Source organism: Rousettus aegyptiacus, unplaced genomic scaffold (genome assembly GCF_014176215.1).
Source record: "Rousettus aegyptiacus isolate mRouAeg1 unplaced genomic scaffold, mRouAeg1.p scaffold_m13_p_10, whole genome shotgun sequence".
NCBI lineage: Eukaryota > Metazoa > Chordata > Mammalia > Chiroptera > Pteropodidae > Rousettus > Rousettus aegyptiacus.
The window spans coordinates 35,098,685-35,121,056 of NW_023416285.1; the positions used below are offsets into that span (position 1 = coordinate 35,098,685).

Below are 22,372 nucleotides of genomic sequence, written 5' to 3' on the forward strand. Positions count from 1 at the left end.
CCTAATTAAATCATCTGTAAGATAAAAGAGGCTGCTCTAATGAGTGAGGGTAAGCAAAATAATATTCCAACTATTGGGCGTTCCTCCTCCCCATTCTGTGGAAGCTACTGACGTCACTCCAGGGAGCCTCCAGGGGTCCGAAAACTACTGCTTTATAACATGTACTGATTTATGTGTCCAGGTATTATAATCACTGTTTATGTTACAGTATAACAGTGCTGCACACTGGCTGGGTTTTGTTTATTAGTTTCTAACATTTCTCATAGTACACCTAGGCAAGTTCTTTTTCTTCTATCATATAAAAACATTGCCTTTATCACTACATAATCTGTAGATCTTTCCTAAATTCTTTTCCTACTTACGTATGTTATTTAGAAGTCTACCATATAATCCCAAATATTAGCTATCTCTTTTCTAAATAGCTTCATGACAGCTAGGAACGCAATGACCCAACACTATCTTGAAGCCAGGACACTGATAAGCACAGAAACCACAGGACTGACTAAAACACTGTGTTGCAAATAAAATATTTCTTCTTTTTCCACTCCCAAGAAAGGTCAAAATAAATAAAACCCTACCTCTACTAAATATCTTTGAAGCACTGAACTACAAAATGTGTAATCTATAAAAAGTCACAGAAAAGAATCATAAAAAGTGTACTTGTTCACCTTGATACTAACCTAATAAATTTAACAGCCAGGCCCAGGTCAGCTATACAGCAAGTTCCATTTTTCTTCACCAGGATGTTCTTACTTTTCAGATCTCGATGGGCAATTGCCGGTTTGCCTTGAGTACTAAAAATTTCAGTGTGTAAATGACATAAGCCACTGACAGAAGAATAGGCTAACTTCAGCATTGATTTAGTATCTAAGGTGGTGGACTTCAGATAATCATAGAGGGAACCATTTTCATGATAGTCTGTGATTAGGTACAACTGTGTCCAGGACCCTGTCCCTTTGATATCTGCTGCAATGAACCCTAAAAGAAAAAAAAAAAAAGACAAAAAAGGTTTGGAGCTAAGTGTTTTCTGAATATTATCAGGAATAATTCATATTCTCAACTCTCATTTTTCTGCCACGGGTGTCTTTTGTTTAGCATTTCATTCAGTTTTCTGATTACGTCTATGTCAGTACGAAATTACTAATATCAATCAGAAGCTATCAAAACAGTGGAAGTAGAGAAAATGTTAAGAGTTTGTATTGAAAACATGATCTCTTTCTAGTCAGTTGTTTATGTTTAAATTAATTTTAAGTTAACAGTAAATAACTTATGGTATTATAGTTACACATAAGACACTGTTTACAAAACAGGGACTATAGTTAAAGCATACACTTCAGATTAGCTTACACTCTTGATACTTGAATGATCTAGCTAGCTCATTTCTAACTGGAGAAAATAAAAAGGAAATTGATTATCCATATAAATTCTGGATATAAATAAATCCTGCAAATAAAATTCTTATAACTTTTGACAACAATTAAACAAAAATGTGCTCCTTCAAATCTCTAAGAAACCTTAAGAAATGCCAGAATTACATTTGCATGTCTTGTCCCTCAAGAAAAAAATATCAGAGTGTTCCATTTCCAGCCCAACATTCATTCATAGAAGTACCTTAGTCATTCCTCCTGTGAGGTCTCCCATTAGAAGCTTATGACATTCTTGGGCTCATGCCAAGAAGAAAATGTCTATATATTTCATAACAGGTCTAGACAGATGAGTTAATAGGCAGATGTTAACAGAAAAATCGAGAAAAGCTAGGAAACCCTGAACAGTGCTATACAGACTCACCCAAAATGTTTTCATGCCTCATCAACACTGTCTGATATATTTCTGTTTCTCGGAACCAGCTGGCTTCCTCTGTGGTGAAGAACACTTTCACAGCTACCTTTTCGCCACGCCACTTTCCCATCCAAACTTCCCCATAGCGACCTTTTCCAATCTGTTTCACCATCTGAATCTGCTTAGCTATAGTCCTTTGGACCTGTTAAATCCCAAAACACACTGTTAGTATATTCGCAGCACTACAGATTTGTTTAACCTTTTTTTCTCCAGAGAAGAAACAATTACTGCATATAAAATATAATTAGCCAGTAGTTTCTCTTTATATAGAGAAGTTCTTTGAATTTATTTATGAATTTATGCTGTCCTCTTTTAAGACTTGAGATATGAAATTGATTGTGGATTCCAAATGTTTGAAATATTGTTTCCAATTATTAAATATTTCATTTTATTATTTTTATAAAGAAAAAAATCTAAATGGGTTCACAGTCATTGGTAGAAAAGAATACTTTTCACTTCCACCACTACAGTGTGATACTAGATACTCTGAAGGGACTCATGCCTCTATACACTTGGATAAAATACGACAAAACAAAATTCTAATGCATTGTTGGGTACATAAATAAATAAAGCAAATCTCCAGGTAGGGAGGAAAGAAGTAAGGGATAGAGAGGGAGGGAGGGAAAGAGGAAAGGAGGGAAGAAAAGAGAAAGTAAAAGAGGGAAAATAGAGTTGAGATCAGAGCAGGGAACAATAAACATTAGCATATACAAAAGCCAGGTTGCTGTCTAGGCTAAGAATAATAACCAGCTCTGGGATCCAAAATCTGAACTTCAACTCCTTAAAAGTAGAGAAACCTAACCTAGGGCTTCAGCATTAAGTTGGGACCATTGAATGGTATTAAATTTGTCCTACAATGGTAGTACCTGTGGCATTCAGCAAAATCCTTTCTTAAAGGAATCATTTACAGAATACTTTTCATCCTACCACTATGGTAAGATACTAACTAGGTACTCTGAAGGAACTCTTGCCACCACATCTGTTAATTGTGGGTAAATCAAAAAGAAATAAAAAACTATAATCATTGTTATTCTCACAAGTATGAACCAAAAAAGGGAGTTCTAAGGAAAGTAACCTCACAGAGTGATCTGATCATAAATTCCTAACTGGGCAGGTCACACCCCAGGCATATAACTCTTTTAGTAAAAGGTTTATCTTTGCCTTAAGGATTGTTTCTGTGCATCTAGGTTAACACACCTTTGAAATGTCTCTTTTCAGACCCCTCAGAAGCTAAACCACCAGCAGAAAAGCATATCATCTTAGTAACTCTCCTATAATCCAATCCAGCCTTGGTTTCTCTCAACCTCATGTACTTTCCCTCCTTAAGTCCAAATGCATGGAAGAAGCTGTAAATTGGCACTCTGAGAAGCACTTTTCTCAGTCTATTGAGATCTTCCTTCCAGTTATATCCTCTCTTTAGCTCAGATAAATTTTCATAACAATTCTCTACAAGTTTGGACATTCTTACGTTGACAAAGAGAATAAAGGAAATCCCTAAGGTGGGGAGAGAGAGAAAGGGGAAGGAGGAAGAGAAGAAAGGGAAGAAAGAGAAGATCCCACAGAAAAAAATTCCTTAAGACAAGAGGAAACAGCCACTATAAGTGAGAGTCAAGAAAAACCCAAATATATTTAACCCCTTCAGATTACAGATATTGGAATTTTCAGATATAGAATGCTAAGGAATGATACATAAAATATGTAAAGAAATAAAAGATGGAATGAAAAATAAGCAAGCAGCAAGAAATTAATGAAAATTATACTCTGAAGTGGAACAGTTAATTGTCAGAATCAAAAATGTAAAATGGACAGGTAAAACAACAGATTAGAAATGGAGAGAAAGTTAAATTAAACCATGAGAGAGCTCTGAAGAATTATAGAGTGCCATAGAGACAAAGAAAAAGAAAATATGAAAGTTAAGTTTCAGAGAGGTTAAATGTCTCTTTATACATAATCTTTATCCCAGCTTCACTTATAATAAAATATTTTTGTAAAAATAGCTACTATTTTTTTAAATTTTACTATAATTATGAAAAAGTCACCACATAATCAACCCCTTTTACCCCATCTACCTTCCCTTTCCCCTCTGGTAACCACTAGTCTATTGTCCATGTCCATGAGTCTCTGTTTGTCCTGTTTGTTTGTTGCTTTTAGGTTTATAACCACATATAAGTGATATTGTGTGGTTTTCAAATTTTTCTGTCCGACTTTACAATAAAATATTTTAAGAACTCCGTAACTGAAAGGGCCAAGTATCAGTGACAATTTACATACTTTAGGAGACATGTAGAAAGAATCTAGCACAGAACTCATAAAATATGATCAGAAAACTGAAATAAACTCTGCAGAAACATGCTTTGCATCAAATAAACTTAGTGTTTCTTTTTGCGCTTTTAGGGACCATGCGATTACACTGAGTCCACGCAAGGTCAGCTAACTAGCGTCCTTAATTCCCCTTTGCCATGTAAAATAACAGATTCTACAGATTAAGACATGAACATTATTTGGAGAGGAGGCATTATTTTGCCTACCACAGATGTCTGCCAACTAGGATTGGTTCTGTTTTTGCACAATGAATGATTCAAGAGATAATGCTATCCATTGCCATAACCATTACCAGCACTAATGTAGCAGATTAAAAGCTATTTTTGGGAAAAATAAAGTCTTTTTTAAAATTTTTCAAAAAGCAGGATTGAAAAATAAAAAGCATTGCTAACATGCCATTAAGCCACTTAGCCTGAAGGAACTAAGAACTAAGTATGAGTGTTGAGCAGCTTTCCTCCTTCAAGAGTCGAACATGCTCCTCGAGAGTATATTTCCAGTATATTTCCATTCCCAAACGAGGAACAGAAGCAGTTAAGAGCCAAATCTACAAGTAGTGAAATTATTGACTTGAGAGGAAACTTCCCACATTTATAAAAGAAATATTATATTTAATTTACAGATGTTACAAAATATTGCTTATATAAATCTTTGGAACATTTTCTATCATAAACAGTTTGGCATCCCTTTCTAATGCTAACATAACATAATTTAATGAAAGTACTAATGAAATTGGCAATGCTTGAAAGAATAAGAAAAACATCTCAAAGATAAAAAGTGTCACTAAATTATATTCAAAAATTACAAATACATTTTGAGATTTTATTAGAACATCTGAGGACCTAAAAAATATCTAGAAAAAAATTTAAACTATGCTATTTATTTGAATTTTGATTTACTAATGTTTCCAGTGTTTACCTAAACTTTCATTCTATATTACATTCTTAGATATGGATTTTGAAAGCTTGATTGTATAAATCAAATGCCTACAAGATATAATTGCTATAATTGTGATTCCAAAAAGAGAATTGTTTCATGTAAAATGGGTACAACGGAGTATATATGGATTTACAAGGAGTTACCATTATTTCAGAAATGTCATTTATCTGGTGATGTCTTATAGTGTCTAATGTTTAATTCCATGTACATTATAGACACCGAAAAAATTGTAGCTGTAAATAATGCTCTGTACTCTCTAATATATCCCTGAATTAGCAACACACACACACACACACACGCACCTACACATAAATATACAGCTGAAAATATTTTGCTTAATAAGGCTGAGTTAATAGTGCATATTGGAAAGATTTTTCATAGAAGGTTCTTCACTTAACAGGCTTAATGTTCAGTAATAGAATTTACCCTTTTTTCACTTACAAGGTCATATAAATAAGGTATACATAAAAAATAATAATGTGTTAATATTTATTGAATATGTACCTCATATTAAATAATATGGGAGGCACTACATTAAATGGCAGGGAGACACCAACACTAACTTAATACTTGCAACTACTCTGTGATATTCCTTCCTTAAAAGACTTACATACAAAGACATTTAACAAATATTATGTTACTGAAATAAATAATAAATTAGTATTAAGGTAAGATACTTGCATAATAATGTATTGCACATTTTGTTTTTATCTTACAATAAGATCTTAAATTTGTAATACTGGGATTTTTTTCTTCACCAAACTAGGTTTTATGGATCCTCCATCTCATCTTGCCCCTATCTAATGCATTTCCCTTGTCTTATTTAATTAACATTTGGGTCACATCTCATGAACATGAAGAGCACAAATTCTAGAGGCAAATCATCTGGGTTTGAATCCTGCCTTCTCCACATACTAGCTAGTTGACCTGTCTGAGCCTAAGTCCCTAATGTGTAATACAGGGATATATATTCTAGAACAACCAACCAGAGTCACCATGAAGCTTAAATGAGATTGTATTTGTAAAGCTAGTGTCTGGCCAGAATCAGATCCTTGACAATCTGGCTTCTCTTAACCATTTTTTTTTTTTTTTAATATAAGCTGAATTCCATTTTTTGGTACCCACAGTATAAAAATAAGATAGTATTTTCATAGATATTAAAAATTGGAGTTGAAAGCTTTTAAAACAAAGTATTAAACAGCTCTTTTAATCAATCGGGGGGATACAAAGTAAATAAAATGTATTCTCCATCCTTAAAGAATGAGAGGCCACTTAAAGACATAGACACACTAACATCAATTATAAGAGTATTTTAAACTGCTGTATTGATACAATAAGCAAAATGTTATGACAGAAGATAACAGACTGGCTCAGTCTGAGGTAAGTTGTCACAGAGATAAAACATGAGGTAGATCATGAGCCATAAGTCTGAGGAACTCTCCATAAATATACTATATTTGCAAAGACATGGATTTTAAAAACACATGTTATATACAGCGGGTCCTCGAATAGAATAATGCTTCATTCAATGTTGTTTCATTATAACATTGAGATGCCATCAAAACTTAATTCTTGTTTATTAATTAGCCTTTAGTAAAATTGGTTTTGTTATCAATCGTTTCACTTAAAGTCACAGAACCAATCAACAGTGTTAAATGAGGACTTACTGTATTTGAGAAACCATTACTCAAGGCTGACACTAGAGCTCAGGAAGCAGGTGGAAGAGAGGTGGGAGAAGAGGCATGCCATGCAGACCAAGCTAAAAAAGAAGACCCAAAAAGGCTATTGGATAGGACAATGTTTGGTCCAGGAAAGTAACATAGTAAGGTCAAAGATTTTAGAGAGAGAACTCTACAGTAATGAGAAAGATGGGTTAGATAGAGAAAACAAGTAGTTTTCAATTCCGAGAGCATGAGTATGATTCATTAATATTAAAAGGGATTTTAATATTTGTAATCTTAAAAAAATAGAAGACTTTTAAATTTAAAAATTGTATTTGCTATATATTAATTAAATTCTAAGAATAAAAAAATCAAATAGCTTATTATCAAATAGCTTTATTTGATAATAAGAACTTTTACATAAGAAAAATATATGTCTAAGTAGCATCAGTTTGCTCATTATGACTACTTCACAAATGGTTTTCTGTCTGGTCTATTACCTCCTGGGGAGGAATTAATCGAAGACTACAGAGTTTCAGTTATACAAGGTGAATAAGTCCTGTAGCTCTGTAATGCCTACAGTTATCAATAGTGTATTATACTCTAAAATTTGCTAAGAGAGTAAATCTTATTTTGTGTTACCATAAAATAACAAAGAAATAAACAAATAAATAAGTAGAGCCAGAATAAACTTTTAGAGGCAATGGAAATGTTTACGGTGATATTTTCAGAGATGCAGACTCATCTCCAAACTCTTCAAGTTGTATACATTACATATATATATACGGCTTTTCATATATCCAAAAATGTTATAAAATAAATCCTTGGGTTGAGATTTTATAAAAGTTACTTTTAGTACTAAATAAAAGGTCACCAAAAGAATACAGTAAACAAGTTTTCCAAAGTTAGAACCAGACAATAAAGATTAGGAAAATCAACCTTAAGAGTTTTTAAAGGAAAATATTTCTCATTAAAATTGTTATTTCCATCCTGAGTCCCAACAATCTTTCTGCATGGTCCATAAGGGAACCAAATGTTTTTCTCATTAAAGCAAGTGCCTTGGATTCAGTATATATTTTCTTCATGGTTGGCAGTGTTGACCATCAGAAAATTAAACCTCTCCTGAATGGAAACGCCAAGACTTCACCCTGAAATAGAAACCTCTAGCTGAAATGCAGCCTTATTCCCTTGTAAAAGTACTCAGATCCCAGTTGGTTGTAATACTTTTGCCTTCAAAAGCCAGACCAAAGTGCAGTAATGCTATCCTTACTGAAAAGAGAGGGCAGAAAGCCCCAGTTTATTGTTCTCTAATCTGCTCTTGATCAGAATGTCTGAGGGTCTGGATTGTAACCATACACTGACATTAAAAAACAATCACCTTACCCCCAATATGTCAAAATGTTATCAGGAATCCTAGCATCTGAGATCTGATATCTAAGTGATTACACAGAACGTTCTCTTTTTCCTGCCCTATCTGTTTCAGTAAAATGAAACCCTGTATTTACTGACATTTCCTCTCAGAAGACATTTCCTTTAAATTCAAGGTATGTTCTCCTCATACCAGCAGAGGGAGGCCTGATCCACTTCCTGAGCTTTGAGACTGCTCAATTAAGTCTCTCAGGGATTCTCCAGGAGGAATATAAGTTTCATCCTGTTCTAATCCAATGCTGTACCGAGGTCTGGTTTCTTGTCTTTTATACCTAAAGATGCATAAAGGAAGATCATTTTAGACACTGGATTGCAATGATATGGACAAAACCCTGCAGATAAAACATTAATTATGGCAGGTTTTATTTTAGCACATAAATACATGATTAAATGCTCAGTTTTTATTGCCCTCAGTTATGATTTCCAAAAAACAAACCATAATTATTTTCCTATCTTATTTTTTACAGTAAATTACATGTTTTTACTCAGTCTCAACCATTTACAATTTTTCTTCTCTATTCTTTTTAGTTGACTATGTTCCAGTCAGTTACATTCGATACTGCTAAGTAGCTCCAATTTTCATTCCCTAAAATTTTTCCCTGTAAGGTCTAATTACAGATGCAAATTTCTGGTTTACAAAAAACATTACAGTGAATTCTCTCATCCAAGGTAATATACAGAGCAATAATATAGATAAGTGAAATAAATTTACAATTTAAAAACTTTTGTCAATAATTATGTCTCCAATTAGAAATAAATTTGAATCAACTCCCATTTGCAGAATAGTATCATAAATGAGTAATTACAAAAGGCAAAGTGATATGAATTTAAGGGTCTTTGATATTTCACAAACTACAAAATAAGTTCTTAGTGACAAAATAATTTGCAACCACTGTACTTTAATACAGTAACTGAATTTATTTTAATAATTAATTTATAAATTATCTTTAAAATCTTTTAATACTAAGGGGTAAACTGTTAGCTCAGGAAATAAGGAATTATTAGAGTGATTCTATGTTTAACATGCTTTTTTCTCTGCTTGGAATCAAACTCAACAGCAACTAGTTCCTTAATTCCCTAACAACTCTAATTTCGCTAGGGGTAAAATTGGGTGGTTTGATGTCTGAAGCAGAAATGAAATAGTCATCTATTAATAGCTTCATTAGAACAAATATTTATCAATAATAACTGATATTTTCAATGAAATCTAAGACCTAATTAGGTCAAAGAATGATGCAGTGAAAAAAAGATGTCAACAGATAGAATAGCAGTATGAGAAAGGTATTACAGGCTCAAAATTCTATATCTACATGTCGGAAACTTACCTGAAGTAACAGAATAAAATGATAAGGACCAAGAGCAAACTACAGACAGTCACAGATATAAGTAAGGCTTTGTGGTGTATAGATCCATCAACGAAATCTGAAATTAAAAAGAAAGAGAACCATAACACATAGAGCATTTTCACTTAAAAATGAAAAAAACCCAACTCTTTCCTATAAGTGCTTCTAAGCTCCATATACAAGTTGTGAGAGATTCTTTTAATCTAATTGATAAGAAAAATATGCACACACATATGTATGTATATACTCCAAATTAAATAATGTTGACTAGCATGAATTATCATTCATCTAGGCACTCAGTTCAACAGCATGCATTTCTTCCTGTCTGGAAGGAACACGCTTGACATGAGATAAAAGCACAGAATATAAACAAATGTAGTAAATGGATCAATGCCCCTAAAATATAAGTAGGCACTTCATCTTTCAGATCTGGCTGATAGAATTGCAGACTTTTCTCATGCGGTTTCTGGAGCACTCTGTATCATGAATTTGGAAAAAACTCATCTATATTTATTGTACATAAAACACAGTCATCTTATAATGGATACAAAGAAATATGATTCCTCAAATGTTGCCAAATATATAACATGTAGTTGTATATCACTTTAAACAAAAATGCCCTTTAAAAATACATAGCAAAAATTTTTCATAAATGGCATTATATTTTAAAAGAATGGGTATGTTCTACTAAAAGAATATTGTGATCTTTTACAGAAAAAAATTATTAATATATTTCATGCTGTTCTAACTCCAGTTCTTAAAAAAATCAGATTTACTTATGATGTGATTTATCGAACTTCATATAAATAAGAATGACTTGGAGAACTTTACACGAATGCATATTACTGACTTCGACCCCAGAGATTTTTATTCAAAGTACTTTTTTATAAAATAATCATCAGAGGTGATCTATATGCTGGCAATCTTTGGAACATATTTTGAGAAAACTGACCTAAATCCAAGTGCACTTATATAGTAATAGCATCAGCACCACTCTTATTAAGGGCACCATAGGCCCTTGAGCATATAATTGCTGTTATGAAATTTTAAATGGTATTATTGTAATTTATGACTATGGTTACTACAAAGAAGAGGTTTTCCAACTGTGCTGTATACCTTTAACTGTATAGCTACCCAAACACTTTGGGTGTGGATCTTATCTCACCCAATGTAACTTTTTTCTTTTTAAATCAGTTAAAAGTATTATATGTTCCATGAAGAAAATGGAAAAGCACTAACTAAACTAAAATAAATAAAATCCCTACTACTTCACTACTTAGGGAAATTACTACTAACATTTTATCCTATGCCTTTGCAGTATCATTTTAATAAACAAAAAAGTTCATGAGCAAAACATTTCACAAAAAGACATTATATACTCCCATGTCCATAGCAGCATTATTCATAATAGCTAAAACATAGAAGAAATCCAAGTGTCCACTGAAAGAGGAACGAATAAGCAAAATTGGCATACACACACACACACACACACACACACACACACACACACAATATTATTTGGCCTTAAAAAAGGAAATAAATTGTGATATATGTTACAGTACAGATGAATCTTGAGGACATTATGCCAGTAAAATAAGCCAGTCACAAAAAGGCAAATACAGTATGATTCCACTCACATGAGGTACGTAGAGAAGTCAAAATCATAAAGACAAAAAGTAAAATGGTGGCTGTCAGGGGCTAAAGGGAAGGGGAAATGGGGAAGTTATTGCTTAATGGGTACAGAGTTTCAATTTTACAAGATGAAAAGAGTTCTGAAGATGGATGGTGGTGATGGTTCACAACATTATGAATGTAATTTAATACACTGAACTGAAATGTACACTTAAAATGGTTCAAATGGTAGATTTTATGTATATTTTACCACAGTAAAGGGAAAAAAATCATCATAACTGTTTTATGACTAACCTGTTTTTATTTTTAATATTGTGAACATTTCCAAAACCAAAAATTTTTCTGCAACATGTGTTTTAAAGACTAGAGAGTATATATATAGACACAGCCAGAAAGTCAATCTTCTGATGACATATATTTAGGGGACTACAAAGATTTTGTTATAACACATCTTTGTTGTAACACACAAAATTCTGTGATGAATACTTTATGGATACATCATTATACATGTCAATGATTATTTCCTTAACCTAGACTCCTAGAAGAATTATTAGTTCAAAAGATATATATTTTAAGGCTTTTTACCTATATTGTCAAAATATCCTTTAAAAAGGTTATATGGTTTTTTATTTTGCCATCGATATGAATATATGTTTTAATTATTTTGAAATAATTTGAGTGTTACAGGGAACCTGTGAGTATAAAGAACTCCAATATGCCCTTAACAGAAGTTTCCCATTTAAAAAATTTTGTCATACTTGCTTTATAATTCTATTATTCTCCCAGTATGTGCATGTGTCTCTCTCTACATATAAATATGTATATATAGAGTCGTGTGCTGCACAACGACGTTTCAGTCAATGATGACTGCATACATGACTGTAGTCCCATAAAATTAGAATGAAGCTGAAAAATTCTTATTGCCTAGTGTCACTGTAGCCATCCTAAAGTCATAGTGCAATGCATTACAACTGCCTACAGTTTTCAGTACAGTAACATGCTGTACAGGCTTGTAACCTAGGAGATATAGCCTAGGTGTACAGTAAGCTGTAGTATCTAAGTTTGTGTAAGTGCACTCTGTGATGCTTGCACAAGGAAATCTCTTAATGATGCATTTCTCAGAATGTATCTCAATCATTAAATGATGCATGATCGGATAGTTTTCACATTTTTGTTTATTTATTTGTATGTATGTATAATTTGTGGATCACCTTAAGTTATAGAGATAATGTCCCTACCCATAAACACTTCCAAGTGCACTTTCTAAGAATAAGGACATTGTCTTACCAAATGGTAATATAATAATCGAAATCAGGAAATTAACATGAATATATAAATTGAAAATCAATCTTATTTGAAATATTTCAGAGAAAGTTTAGATTATTTATAATTAACTAAAATCTGTAGTTCTTTATTCTAATTTCTTGTCCAAATATTATGATGGTTAATGTTATGATTCACTTATCAGTCTAAATATATGTTTAACAATTATTTACAACCTACACTACTTGCCAAATATTATTGGAAATAGTCTGCATCTGAAAAGACTAAATAAGAGACCATTAAACAGTTTTATATTAACAAATTCAGAAACATTGCCAGTGGTTCAGAACAAAGAGAGTTCAGGAAATTGACCTCAACTATAGGACATATCAAAAAGCCATTCAGGCTTTAACACCAACCGGAATTAATATCTAATTAGAATATGCATTGTATGAAGAGTTCCTCAGGAAATCTTGAAAATATTTTGTAGGATCTTAAAATTAAGTGGGCTAAAATTTTACACAATGAGTCATTTCAGTAAATTTTCCCTCCATCCCTCCCTCCCTTAGGTTATAGTGTTAAGGGTGGAAAATTTTCAAATGGCCAACTTCTGCTTCCATTGTTTAATGTTAAACAAGGTGTAGTTCTAGGAGATATTCTGTGCAAAGATATGCTAATATTAAGGGTGTAGTTATCCTGTGTAAAGATATGTTAATGGACAGCCTCTGCTTCTGTAAACCTGCTTGCTTGCTAGAGGGGGTTCTGGGGCTTTTTAAGGTATTCCTTCTAGAGGCTTGGGGCTGATTCCTTTGTGGGGAGAGTTGGTTGCCGGCCGGCCAGCTAATAAAGGCTCATAATTAATCTCAATTGGCTTCATGGGTCTCAAATTTAATCGCACCACAACAATAGGTGAAGTTAATAAACCTAAGGTGAGCAAATACCTCTGCCAGTAAGAGCGCAATTCACAACGTTTACCTATGCAGGTGTACAAATACCCCAATGGCACATATACCTGCAAATACTATTTCTGGAAACTTAGATTAAAATGTTTTTCCAATTTTAAGGCTAACAAAAGCAAAAAAGAAAAAAAAAATTAGTGGAAAACCAAAGAGTATAATGGAAACTCAAAACTAGAGGAACTAACTACAGAAGCAAAACATACTATCAGTATATGAATACAAACTACTTTTTTATTCAAGTGATATAATTTTACTAACTCTCAACCTCATTGCCTTTACTTTTCCATATAAATACAGAATACAATGTGAAGTGTAAGCACACTATATTTATTACTACTCATTTTATATTTCTGATTTAGGAGAGCAATGAGACCAGACAGGATCTAAGGGATTCTTTCCTTACTACTAAGCACCTTTTTAAGGCTAGTATTACCCTCCCATTTTCTTTTTCTTTGCCCCAATGACTTTAACCCCTGAAGCCTCATCTCTGCCTCCTTGCCTTTTGTCATGAATAAGAGATCCTTATCAATAAAACTTTTGTTTCTGTTGGTCATGCTGATCCTGTTTTAATCTGCCATTACCTGTGCTCAGAGCATTAACAATGTAAACATTCAAGTCACCTCCAGAGTCTCAGAAAGCCAATACTTCCAGATACCTATCAGAGAAAGAACAAGGCTGGAGTTCTCGCTAGGGCAGCAGACTTCCACCTGCACTCTTACTCCCGCTGCTCAGGGAAGTAGAACGGAAAACTCCCCAGGGAAATCTGGTTCACCCTGAGAGGCAAGTAAGAGTCACCAGTGGTTTCCGAACAACAACAAAAAAAGCATTCTGTCACTACCTGGCTCCTCTTCGGTAATTAGGTGGTTGGTAATGGCTTAAAATGACAGGACTGTTTTCAGAAGGCTAGACGAAGGTTCACAACTGCGATAAACAATTTAAAAGAAAATTGAATAAGCGATTTCCTTGTAACCAAGGAAGACAGAATTTTCATATCCAGATTATTGTGTTTGAGGAGAAATAAGCAGATTATTTCTAAATTCTTTTCATCTGTCCCAAATACAAAATTAACAAGAATTCCAAAATAGGAGCTGACCATTTCAAGAAATTTTAGAACTACTCCTTGACAAGGAATTTAGCTCAAATTCATGTATTGGTTTATATGGCCATGGTACAATATAGGTATCAGAAAGCAGACTGTGGCACTCACCTTTGCATTCTGGACACTATCCTATATTTGATCTATCTGTGTTGTGGAGAATAGGGAGATGTTTTGGTGTTTAAATATCTATTACCAATATAGTTTAATTTACAGCTGGCAGTATCTATGCTAAGCAATAGCATTTTAAAACAAATCTATAAACTGCTCAGAATATATTTTTAATTGAGAAAGATTAACTTTGGAAATCTTGTATTATAATTTGCCTTAAACTACATTGAAATTGTTATATTTCAAAACAATATAATTTCTGATATGTTTTCTATGAAGTATATGTGTGGTATATATGATTAATCCCCAGATTTAAATACAAACTTATGCTTATTTCAAAAAAATATATATAAACTTTTGCTTTGTAAAAGTAAATCAGACTATTCCATTTAATAAAGCAAGGGCTTCTGTTCATTTTACTTTAACCCAAGGCTTCCATTTCTTTAAGTTTAAAAAATATTAAGTAAAAATAAGTGAGTACAATAAGTAATTTGGAAGAGAGGGAGGGGGAAAACCTTATCAAATTCTCCAGCCTACACACCATTTCAAAGGACATTTTACTCATAGTATCTTTGTCAAACCATTTGATGCTGAGACTGGGCACACATCATCCCTCCCAGCATCCTATTGCCCCCTCATCACTAATTTTGCAGGCAGAGACCAGAAACCAGGCACCATGACTTCTTCCTTTCAGCCTCTCCATCAAACCAGACATCTCTTCCTACTCTCCCCACCAGCTGGAGTATTACTGGGCTTTCCAGATCATATTTTATTTTTTATGTTTAAGGTGCTGCGTCTGATCTAATTACTTGTCATATTGCCTCCTTCAGGAGAAAGACTGTTATCCTAGGGTATTCTGCTTTGCTGGTGCTAAAATGGAATAAATAAAGCAAAACAAAAACTAAATTCATAAAAGAATTTAAGCTGCATTCTCACCACCCTTTATCTCCTTTTTTTTTTTTAAACAGAAGATGACATAAAAGTTCAGGAACATAAATAAACATTGATAAATATTTGTTGAATGAATGTCACTGTATATCTCTAATTTCTTGCTAAATGCACCTAAGTTTTTTTAAAAAAAAAAAAAGTCTGAGAAAATTCTGGATCAGTAGAAAAGCTTTTCCAGTATATTTGTTTTTAATAAGGACATTTATTTGTAAGTATTTAGCCCTCTGCCGAGTACTCCTCTGGTATCTATTACTAGAACCTCACCTAAGCCTGTTATTATTTAGCACCTAGTAACACAGATATTTTGCCATAAGGTTAATCACTTAACTTTTTCGGAAGAGCAATTATTAAAGAATGAGAACTACACTGGTAAACTGGACTTTTCTTCCCTCTACACTTTTAATAACGTAGTCTCTATTTTGTAGTAATTTGACATATAGATTTAGAATAAAGCTATAATAATATATAATAATCTACTAGACAATGCCTAGTACAGGGGTTCTCAAGGTGTGGTGGTCTCTGGATCAAGAGCATCAGCATCACCTGGAAACTACTCAGACATGCAAATTGCTGAGTCTACTCAGATCTACTAAGTCAGAAACTAGGTGGGAATCAGTAATCTGTTTTAGCAAGCCCTCCAGATGATTCTGATGTACCTAAAACTGAAAGCCACTGGCCTAAAACACAACTGGCATTTAATGAATGTTAAATTAGAAGGGAGGAGAGAAAAGGAGGGAGAAGAGAGAGTACACACACGTGCAAATAGCAGGGCAAGCAACCTTCCAACACCATATTCTAAAAATAGTAACTATTACGTATCTGAGAATAGTCTGTGCAAGGCAAATATAATAAACAGATTATAACAATTATGTTGTTTATCAGTTGTTATGTGAAATGGCTAACCACTATTTACTCATAGTTTTCTGACTCACATGGGTGAAAGCATTTTTTTTGAGAATGTCATTCAGAAATTTCTATAGAAGACTTAGTGAGAGGATATCAACAGTCCATTTCCTATCTCCACTACTTACTCTAGCTATGTAATCTTTGCACAGGACTCAATTTCAGGATTCCTCAGCTTTTGAGTCTGTTAAATGGGGATAATAGTAAAAGTACCTCTTCTTTGGGTTGTTATGAGGATTAAATGTATACATAAAGGACTTAGAACAGAGCCATAGTAAATAAACACTCCATTCACATTAGAAAATATCACAATTAAAATAATGATTTCCACTGTCCTTAGACCAGAAAAGTGGCCTGTGCTCTGGGCTTTAAAGGGTCCTGCTCTGTCTGCTTCCAGGGGTGGTGCCTCTTCCCACTGAGCAATGGATCTGCAGGACCCAGAGGGAGGTGTCCATCCAGACCCTGTCCCATCCCATTCTCCATTTAAACAACTGGCCATCGCCCAAAAGTCTGGAATTCCTTGCCTAAGGGGCCCCGTGTCCGTGTCCAGGAACTGTGAGGCCCTTTTCTGCACCTCTGTCCTCCTGGGGGTGGACCAAGTTGCTGGTGTGGGTACCCTAAGACCTGAGGAGTGGCCAAGGGTGGCTAGGGCAAGAAATGTGAGTGGAGTATAAACCAGAGAAGGGAGGTGTTCTGGTTTAAGTGCCTGATATTAAACTTTTGATCGCTACGGAATCCATTCAAAGACATTCATCTTGAATAACCATCTCGTTGGCTATGATGCAGCTATTAGTAAAACAAGTAGATAAGAAACAAGGCCTACCTATACATGAAGTACCCTTTGAGAAAGCCAGGTAACCTAGGTAAACTGACCACTTGGGTAACCCAACTTCTCTCTAACTGTACCCTAATTCTTATTCTTATGTTTTAAATCTGCCAATCATGAGTGAACTCCCAAAACCCCAGGCACCCCACCCTCAACCCCAATAAAGGTAGAGCCCCCACAAAGTTGGCTCCAGTAGGGGAAATGTCTGTGTGAGCTTGTTACAAGTAGTAAAGACCCAGGTGAGTGCTTTGGGCATTTCTAGCCACAGTATCACAAGTCAGTCTGAGACTGACACAAAACAGATGTCCATATGCATATATGAGACACTCTTCACAGTGACAAGAATTGGGGCTTTTCTCATCACTCACAGGAGAGAATAAGTCTCAGTTCAAGCATTCTAAATGCCAAGCTGGTGTTTCCCATCATTTTGAAAATGTGTTTGTTAACAGAATGTACTGTATTTACCAGTCTTCTATGTTGGCTTATGAGTTTTAAGCATGTATGTAAATGGTATGTGGACCTCTTTTTATACTACTGCCCTAGTCCCACAAAAGTTAGGGGTAGTCTCAAGTAAAAAAACAAACAAACAAACAAACAAAAACACACACACGGCTAAAATTAAAAATATCAAAACAAGGTAGTTCCATCCCTCTTTAACATCACCTCTGTTCTTTATTTGGGATTTTATACCAAAACAAATATGCACATATATCCAATAGGAATTGTGAAAAATAATATAAACAGAATCCTTCAAAATGGAGTTGGAGCTGCTATTCCAGAGGACCTGCCTTATAAGTCTCACTCCTCAAATCTGTGGAATGTTAAAACTATATAAAATAACCTTTGAACTAGATCTAAAAGCAGCACTGTATAGCAAACGACTGTTTGCAAAGACAACAAGAAAGCTGACATTATGAAAATTAAAGACATTTAGAATTAGCATCACTGTGTTAGCTTAACTCCATCTGTAGAAGTTTCTTCCTTCTATTCAGGAAATCGTTCCCCTTTCCTTTCTAATAAATACCCTGTGCCTTCACCTACTAACAGAAACACAAATTGGGTTTCTGCCTGAATCACTGCTTCCTGAATAGCTATTTTTGTATCTCAAATAAAGACTTGTTGCCTTTCACTTTAGCCTTTTATTTTTAGGTTAACATATCTTACTTACATAGACAGGTATCCAATAGGGCTGCAACTCTAATGCTTCCGACCAAGGCATTACTGACAACCAGTAAAGATATATAGTATACACCCCCATCCTACCGCCCCTCCCAAAATGCTGCATATGGTGGAGGCATAGCGCGCGCGCGCGCGCGCGCACACACACACACACACACACACACACACACACACACCCGCCACCACCCCAGCCACCATCCCCCCACCACCCCCAGTCCTGCAGCTCTAAGGTATAAGACGCCAGGGCTCTCATACAACAATGCAGTGACCTTGTCTAGGCACTCCCTGGGCTCCGCAGAGTTTAAAGCAGCAAACCATAATACCGCTAAACACCGCCCAGGCATCTCACCTGTGTAACCCTCAGTGTAATCCACCTGCATCCTCCTTCCTAATGCTCTGAACCGAGGACTTGACCTCTCATTGCCGCTGTCCTTCTTCTCAAAGCCTTTTCACTTAGTTATCTAGAGACTTATTCCACTATTTTTAAAAGTCCCTGCATTCTCAACTTCAAAGAATACTCCCTCGCCTGCCTGCCTAGTCCTAACTAGAGTCTGGCTCCATCTATAGGACAATCCTTGCACTGCAGCCCTTTCAGCATCTGAAAAAAAGAGTACATTTTTCCTAAACCCTATTATGTTACTTCTAGGACAAATCACTTCCACTTGCTTGTGAAAAACCTTTTCTCTTTGAGGGCAGAAATTCTAAAACCTGGCACTTCTACCTTTGTTTCCAGACACTCCTCGCCCTCCTCCCTCCCACACTTTCATCATATGAGGCCCCTCACCAGGGCTATTCATCAATAGACCGCCTAGTTTTTGAAACTGGTCCACAATAACTACAAAAATTGAAACAAGACATTCAGCACTTTGTAACATTTTGACATCAGTGGACTTCGCTTTGAACAAGTGTTGTCGAGCTCACATGTGGAGACACAGTGGTACTGGCTATGTTCACATATGGGCCCTGTTTTTTTTTCTACCGTAAGTGTTGCACAAACTTTATTGCGTGTATAGGTAACTTAGAGAATCTTGTTAGAAATGCAGGTTTAGTGGTCTGGGATGGGGCCTAAGATTCTGCATTTCTAATGAGCTCCAAGTGATAACGATGCTGCTGGTCCATAGGCCCACTTTGAATAATGAGGCTTCGAACAACTTACTTAGGAGCCTTTCTCCAACCAGCTGTGCTGTTTCATATGTCTGTATTATGCAAATATTTCTCAAATATTACAAACCTAACCTGTGCACTTACTATAGTCTCTGTTGAGAGTCACTGCTACTCATAGGCGGTGCAACTATGAAAAAGTTAATTAGCCTCACTGTGCTGTAATTTCTTCATCTTTAAATGGTGAATAATGACTTTTGGTACCTCTTAGGATTGTTGTGAGGCTCAAGTGGTTTAATTAATATGATATTCAGCACAGCGCTTGGCTACGTTAGCCATTTTAATTTTTAAAATTTTTATTCCTGTATTTTACCTACTTAGCAAATTCCTGTTCATCCTTAACGTTTTGTTCAAGCACTATTTCTTTGAAACTATTTTGACATCCCCCTACCTCCAGACAGAGTAAGCCACTCAATCTTTTGTGTTCTTACTATGCTTCATAATCTAACTCTACTACTGAGATATTCCTGACGGAATATAATTATTCACATTTCTCTTTCACATCTTACTGTGCACATCTTGAGAGCAAGAATTTCCTTCATCCATTTCTGTATCCCTAACACATAGCATGTTCACAGGCAAAATTTTTTAAAAATTGACTGATTTTTTATGTGATTTATTATAAATCAATCTCACAAAGCTTTCAAAGCTATAGTAGGAACAAGTGTTATAAAATGTTATCATGAAAACCATGAAATATCATATTTTGTTAGAAAGATTTTCTCTATTCGAAATAAAATCAACCATGAAGAATCATTTTAAATAACTTATGTAGGAGTTAGGACTCTATGACAATTACAAATCATTTATTTTGTGGCAAGAGTAAGCAGAGGAAAGAAAATGTGACAGCTGTTTATAACAAGAAGTCTTTGTGGGTATTAATTTGTCTTTTTAAACAAGCAATACTTAAATCTATAAGTCTTGAAATTAAATTTTTTAGGTATGCTCTCCATTTCATGAATATATGATATATGATTTGACTAAAAAGTAGTTACTCAAGCATTGATATAAGAGAGGACACCCAGCAAATAATCTAATTTATTCCTTTATGAGGTCCTTATTTTTAAAATAAATTTAGACAAACAGCAGTTTTTGAATGAATTACAACTTCTGAATAATATTTAGGGGTAAACATAAAACACTATCTTCCTCTTTTACCCTCTTGAAACATACTACAAGCTCTAGAAACTGTAGTTTTCTGAGGGGAAGTAGGGAGAAGTTAAAAAATAAGATTCATTGGAGTGAAGCCCTGTAAGACTATTTTCCCAAGCACTACTTGTACATGTCTTTGAATGACAGTTTTATTATGTCATCATGCCTTGTCCTATGCCCCAGCAATGGAAAATGGTGCAAGTAGATTCATTCGGAAAAGAGAGAATAAGTCAATGTTTTATTTTCTTTATGCCTAAAGCTTTTCCAGCTTGGAAGCCTTCCTCTCCTTACCTCTGTTTTTCAGTGGAGGCAGGGTGGGGTGCAGATCTTTATTACATTCATTCCGTTCTGTGCAGCATTCGATTGATCTTCTTTGATGAGGGATGGGAGTATCCTAAAATTGAACCCAAAGAGATATTAGGGGGTGTCCCCTAAACTTCGTAAGTCACATAATCTGAAACCTAAAAAAATCAATACAATTTAGAGAACTCACTTAAAATTCTTACACAAACATGTTGAAAATATTGTTTTCTATTAGGTAATTTCTTTCAAATTACCATGTGTTATCCTACTGCAATGTCTGTATTTCAACAAAATTGCTATTGCATTTGTAATAACCAGTGTGCACAGCATAAACTGAGGAAGAAGGCTTTACTTAATGCAATTAACTAAATTGGAATTTGAGCAATAAGATCTAATGGTTCACTAAGCCAGAAGTTAACAGCAAAGATAAAAATAATATTCAATTTTAAAATGAAGAGAGAATTGGCCCAATGAGAATGTTCAAATTATTTTCCAAATGACTAAAAACAGGCTAGTCAAAAAAAAAAACAAAAAAAAAAACTTATTTTATGTTGCTTGAAACTTAACTGTTTGAAATCCAGCTAATGAAAGGTTACAGAGTAGAATCGAGTTATCTTCCTTACCCGACACTGAAAATCTGAGCCTTCTAGTCCTAGACATCCAGAAGTTACCACAGGCATCCCAGAATCATCTTCTTCTATCATTGTGAAACAATATCCATCTGTGCTAAAGACCAAACAGGTAAAATCAGAGTGAGTGACTGAGTGAGTGAGAATATGAGAGAGAGAGAAAGAGAGATAGGGAGACGGGGGCAGGCTAGGAGAAAAGGAAATAAAAATATTTATTATTTGTCCCATTACACATAAGAAGATCAAGGATCACTACAGGTTGCAATCTATTAGGGGAATCTCAAAAATTCCTTTTCTTAAAATTGAATTAATTATCATAAAACATTTGGTAATAGCTTCTCTCTGTCCAGAAACTTGTGAGAAAGAAGGATACAGAATTTCCACATAACATATACCATTAATAACCTTATATACCAATTACTAAGCTTTTATTTTAGTCCTTTCCAAGGCTCACTTCCACAAATCCAGAAAAACAATTCCATGAGGAAGGTAGTACTATTCTAACCTTCTATATGAGGAAATTGAGGCTCAGAGAACCTGAAGACCATATGGCTAGTGAGAGGCATAGTAGAGGTTTGAACCCATGCAGGTGAATGTTTATGCTGGTTCTACTTGCTCTGAGGTACTGATATAAACTGATTTCTTACTAAGGCACACAAACTAAAGAGGATAGGCATTGGG

General features: G+C 34.6%; 1 protein-coding gene across 12 annotated transcripts in view; it reads right to left on the bottom strand.

Annotated features, from left to right (window-relative positions):
* BMPR1B (bone morphogenetic protein receptor type 1B) overlaps window positions 1–22,372 on the bottom strand; it is a 326,532-nt gene that overhangs the window by 14,985 nt on the left and 289,175 nt on the right. For all 12 annotated transcript variants that reach the window (XM_036227685.1, XM_036227684.1, XM_016144341.2 and 9 more), the window contains 6 exons: window positions 21,686–21,788; window positions 21,051–21,153; window positions 9,512–9,608; window positions 8,320–8,458; window positions 1,789–1,981; window positions 681–978 (listed from right to left, as the gene is read on the bottom strand). In XM_036227685.1, the coding sequence (XP_036083578.1) occupies window positions 681–978; window positions 1,789–1,981; window positions 8,320–8,458; window positions 9,512–9,608; window positions 21,051–21,153; window positions 21,686–21,788 (933 nt within the window). The remainder of the gene's footprint in view (window positions 1–680; window positions 979–1,788; window positions 1,982–8,319; window positions 8,459–9,511; window positions 9,609–21,050; window positions 21,154–21,685; window positions 21,789–22,372) is intronic.